We start from the raw sequence: 5,222 nt of genomic DNA, 5'->3' as shown, positions 1-5,222 counted from the left end.
GCTACTGCATTTTCACTTCCTGTATACTCTCAGATGGAACTTGGTGACGTCATTTGAACATTTCCACACCTTTTTAAAGAGGCAACCCGGGATTGGTACATACAATTTTCTTGACTTAAATTAATGATATACAGGCATTGATTCTTGAAGAATATAACACTTTACCAAAACAAGTGACTGGGTTGCCTTTTTGTTTTTCAAATGCCGGATTGCCTCTTTAAAGGAAAAGCATCACTCTTACTGACATTGCATTGAAGGAGTTCTGTTCAGCGTTGTTAACTCACATTTTATTAATTTTTATAAATGAACACATCCTCGGACCATGTTGAAAATTATGAACAATAAAAAAAGCACAATAGAAATCCTCACATCTCTAGGACTGCATATAAAACATGTTATTTACTTTAGTTTCACTATGACATATTCAACAGGAAACATATCACACAGTACTTTTTACAATAGTGTCTATTGTCAACTATCTCTCCGAGTCAACTACCTTTTAAACAAAATAGCTGAAAACTGAGATTCTCAGCACTCGAGTCCATTTCACTCATACGTAACACTTCAGCCTCTCAACATGCATACAGATTACACTTGCTGAAGGACTTCCACTCAGAACAGAGAAGAACCAATGCTGAAAAGAACTACTGTAACTACAACATCAGCACCATGCTCCAGTTTGGTAACCAACAGGTCTGTGATGAGCTTGCTTTAGATTGAACAATTTCACTTGAGGTACTATGAAAACCAACCGTTATGGTTCCTCAAGACCATGGACAGAGACTGATCTCTACATGAACTGTACATTCATCATGGCTTTGAGCAATACATTTCCAAATCAATATGCACACATTTGTATGAGTTATGTACATTTTACTGTATTGAATATTTTAACCAATATTTTGAGGTCTCAACATGAATAAAATCCCTATTAATGGTTTACAGTACATTGCAACCTGTTTCATATTGACGGATACTTAATGCACTATGCTCTGATAAAGTAACAACAATACTGATATGGTATACTAATACTATCTATGCTTTACAGAAGCTGCAAAGTGGGCAAATATGGAGTCAGTGGAGCCCTACCATGACGCATGGCCGCATTCAGGCAAGATGTGGATTTTGTTAGAGCTCTCAGCCGGCCTCCTTTGAACCTCTGAGATGAGAGAGCCAAACTGGCTAAGGCAAACATGAACAGTGTACCTCTCAGAAGGTTGCCTAGAGCAGTTCCCTTGGTAGTGGAGGGGAACAGTCAATGAGACACTGCACAGCTCAGTAACAAGAGGTGCTTTGAAAGGGAACCAGACGGTACAGGGGGCAGAGAGAGTGCTGTTCACAGGCTCAAGAGGCTTCAAGGACATGCATGGGCACTCCACAGTCCCCATAACACCCTGAGTTTATTGGCAACACTGGCAGGCTGCTTAATCTTACTGAGTAATGGGGCACAGGGATAATCAGAGATAATCTTACTGAGTAATGGGGCACAGAGATAATCTTACTGAGTAATGGTGCACAGGGATAATCTTACTGAGAAATGGGGCACAGAGATAATCTTACTGAGTAATGGGGCACAAGGATAATCTTATTGAGTAATGGGGCACAGAGATAATTTTACTGAGTAATGGGGCACAGGGATACTCTTACTGAGTAATGCGGCACAGGGATAATCTTACTGAGTAATGAGGCACAGAGATAATCTTACTGAGTAATGGGGCACAGAGATAATCTTACTGAGTAAGGGGGCACAGAGATAAATGGGGATAGTAGATGAGATTCTGGAAATGCAGAAGGACAGCTGTGCATATGATAGGTAGCTAGTTGTGATAATTCTAGTGCTAAACTAGTGAACCAGATTCATGAATTACATGAATCACGGTCATTTTGTCCCTCTCAGCCATCTCTTCCTTGACATCATGTGTTATATTATACAGTACAGTTACAACATTATTGCACTACAGGCAGGGTGAGTAGTAATACTCCTCACAGGAGACAAACATAATAAACTGTCACCATGAGGAGTTTGTGTTCTGTAACAACAGAACAGTCAAATACATTTGCGACATGTTCTTTCAATTTGATATGATAATACTGATCTGTTTCGTGGATGTTTGACAGAGATTTTTCTCTGAGGGTAGAAAACACTCAAAATAACGCATCAACCATAACTGAACAATAGGAGAACTAACAATGGCTTTTCAAGGAAAACACTGCCGGACAGGTCTCATTGTGACGTGTAATGGAAACGGCAGATATAGGAGACATTTTCTTAAGATCGACAACATTTTTATCCATTCAACAGGGGTGGAGTTTTCTTTTGTCAAACTTTCTTTATTGCAACAAATGATGATAGAAACTGTGTTTTTCGGAAAAATGTATTGCCGAATAATGTCTTTTGAATGTACGCGGGGCACGTTATGTCAACACGTACTATGAAGCTCCACTCCACATTTTAATTCTAAATGCCTGCTAAATCAATGTTTTAACTATAAAAATGATCTTTCTTTGCAGGATCTTTGTCCTGACATTCAAGAATGGCTGAATTGCTTCACATAGATTTTCTGGTTGGCTTTCACCACCCAATTATTCTAGGCTGTCGACAATTTATTAATGCGCAATTTGCCTAAACGGGTAATGGAAACACTTCAACCACTTAATTTTTATTCGACACTATAGGTTTTTTCGAAAACGTGTTTTATTAGGTGTGACGTCATTACGTACAGCTGTTTTTATCGACATAAGTTTGTTTTAAATGGAAACTCACTGTAGCAGGTATTTGACGAATCTATCATCTATGCGAACTTTCTAAACGTTAACAAAAAAAATTACTGGACAAGTTCATGGAAACATAGCTATTGTCAGAATGGGAAACCCTGTAGACCAAAGGCAAATCTGCTCAAGTTTAGCCATGCTGAATAACCATGTCTTCACTGGAGGGGAAAACTGCCACACAAAAAACAGTTCAACCCATCTCCCAGGCTGTTTTGCTGTAGACCTGTCTACTACGTGGTGGTGTGGACGGTGAGCTCTCTCTCAGAGCTCAGGCTGGTGGAGGTGGTGTCTTTGCGGCTGTCCCTGGACCTCCTATCCATGGTGGAGGAGGTAGCCTCCGTGGTGGTGCCCTCCTCCCAGGTGCGGAGGGGGCAGACGCGGGCAGCCAGGCTGGGCAGATGGGGCTGCGTGGATCGTCCGTCGGTCACGGTGAAGCAGCTGTCCTGTGCGGAGGTGTGGCAGATAAGGCCCTGCCTGCAGAGCGGACCACACAGTAGGGCCAGAAACTCCTTCCTCACACTGCGGTGCATGTAGCCGTAGATGTACGGGTGAAGGCAGCACTGCAAAAAGAAGAGGACCAGGGCTAGGGAGGCTAGCCATGGAGGCACAGCAGCACTGAAGCGAATGGACATTGTGTTGAGAACACTGTAAGGTCCCATGCTCAGGATGTACGATGCCATGATGACAAACACCACCCGGGCTGCCTTGCAGTGGTAGTGGAAACGTCTGTGCCTGCCCCGGATGGGGTACCCCCCGGCCGAGAAGGAGTCCAAGGGTGGGGGTGGCTGTTGGGGCTGGCACTGGGGGCTGCCGGTGCAGGGGGCCTGGGGGTCCGGAGGCTGGTTAGGCTGGGACTTAGAGTGGGTCTGGATGGGGTGCACCAGGGCGTTCTGCCTCCTCGCTGCCCTGAACACCATCCAGTAACAGCCCAGCATGATGAGCACAGGCAGCCAGAAGGAGAACGTGGCAACCAGGGCTGAGTAGGACAGGCTAGAGGACCACACCACAGAACACACGTTATGCCTGCGGTCAAAGTCTATGGCCCCCCAGCCGTAGAGAGGTGGCGTGCTCTGGAGCAGGCTGAGCACCCAGGTGCAGGCGATGAGGTTGGTGCCCAGATGAGGGGTCATACGGGTGGGGTAGGACAGTGGGTGGATGATAGCCAGATAACGGTCCACCGACACCACGATGATGGTGTTGACCCCGGCAAAGGCAAACAGGTGCATGAGCACCACCAGGGCCTGGCAGAGGCGGGCGTCCAGGGGCCACATGCCGGGCATGGTGGCAGCGATGGCGAAGGGCATGACCAGCACAGTCTGGAGCAGGTCTGCCAGGAGGAGGTTGAGCACGAAGCGGTTGGCCACGTGGAGGAGCTGAGGCTTCCTCTGGAACACCAACAACACCACCACGTTACCAAACAGAGACACACACACGATGGCTGAGATCAGCACCATCTTCACTACGCTGTTGGCCACCGACGGCCAATCTGTGGGGCCAGGAGGACCAGAGGAACCAGGGTCCCAGGGCACGGTACTGGAGTTACTGCCCACACTGGGCGCCTCGGAAGTGGGCATGCTGAGGCTGGTGGGGTGGGGGAGACAGCATGTGTGGCTGTAGCTCCGACAGGGTCCGCAATTTGCACCCGACGTCTCACAGGTCCTTTTTATCTGTCAGTCGAATTTCCATCTTGAAGGAGAGGATGACAGAGAAGAGAAAAGCACAAGCTCAAACGGGTTTGTCTGCTTTCAAACATCATAACATGTCACACTCTAATTCTAAAGGACTACACTGTTGAGGCGGATTCATTTCACTCTGAATTCATTCATTTAGCTGCAAGACCATTGCACACATACAGTGGCTTGTGAAAGTATTCACCCCCCTTGGCATTTTTCCTATTTTGTTGCCTTACAACCTGGAATTAAATAGGATTTTTGGGGGGTTTGTATCATTTGTTTTATGGCAATTGTTCTTTGTAACAGCTGCATTAGACATGTAATGAGAGTATCACAATGAGCTTGTCCATGCATTTCATTATCTGTCAACAGAAGCCTGTGCCAATTTGAGACCCAATCACCAGACACATTAGGCTACTGTTCTCACAGACCAAAATTTCACGAGACACAGTATTATAACATACCCCACTTTAAATGCAAATAAATATATATTTTAAACATAGGCGAATTGAAATGAAGAAGGAAAAGGATTCAAACAACCCCTCCGAATTTCCATTGTTCATCCTTGCTCACTGATGTCCCCATACAATCAATTGTAGACATGCAATTAATTTTGTATCTTGTGCTCTTCATTGTTTCCAAACAGCAACACAAATATCACTGAGCATATACGTTTTACCTTGAAATGGCCATCTGTACTTTGTTATGTGGCGGGTTCTGTTGAGATGCTGAAGGCTGCGGTGTTTTGGTCGGTGATGATGCTCCGTTCTCCTCAGC

The 5,222-nt window shown here is 45.4% G+C and overlaps 1 protein-coding gene across 1 annotated transcript; it reads right to left on the bottom strand.

Moving 5' to 3' along the window:
• Window positions 1-3,002: 3,002 nt before the first annotated feature.
• On the bottom strand, window positions 3,003-4,346 carry LOC120046998 (probable G-protein coupled receptor 101). Its single transcript, XM_038992545.1, has one exon. The coding sequence runs from the start codon at window positions 4,344-4,346 to the stop codon at window positions 3,003-3,005; it is 1,344 nt and encodes a 447-aa protein (XP_038848473.1).
• Window positions 4,347-5,222: the final 876 nt, after the last annotated feature.

This window comes from Salvelinus namaycush, chromosome 5 (genome assembly GCF_016432855.1).
Source record: "Salvelinus namaycush isolate Seneca chromosome 5, SaNama_1.0, whole genome shotgun sequence".
Lineage (NCBI taxonomy): Eukaryota > Metazoa > Chordata > Actinopteri > Salmoniformes > Salmonidae > Salvelinus > Salvelinus namaycush.
This window is presented reverse-complemented; position numbering and strand designations above follow the sequence as displayed.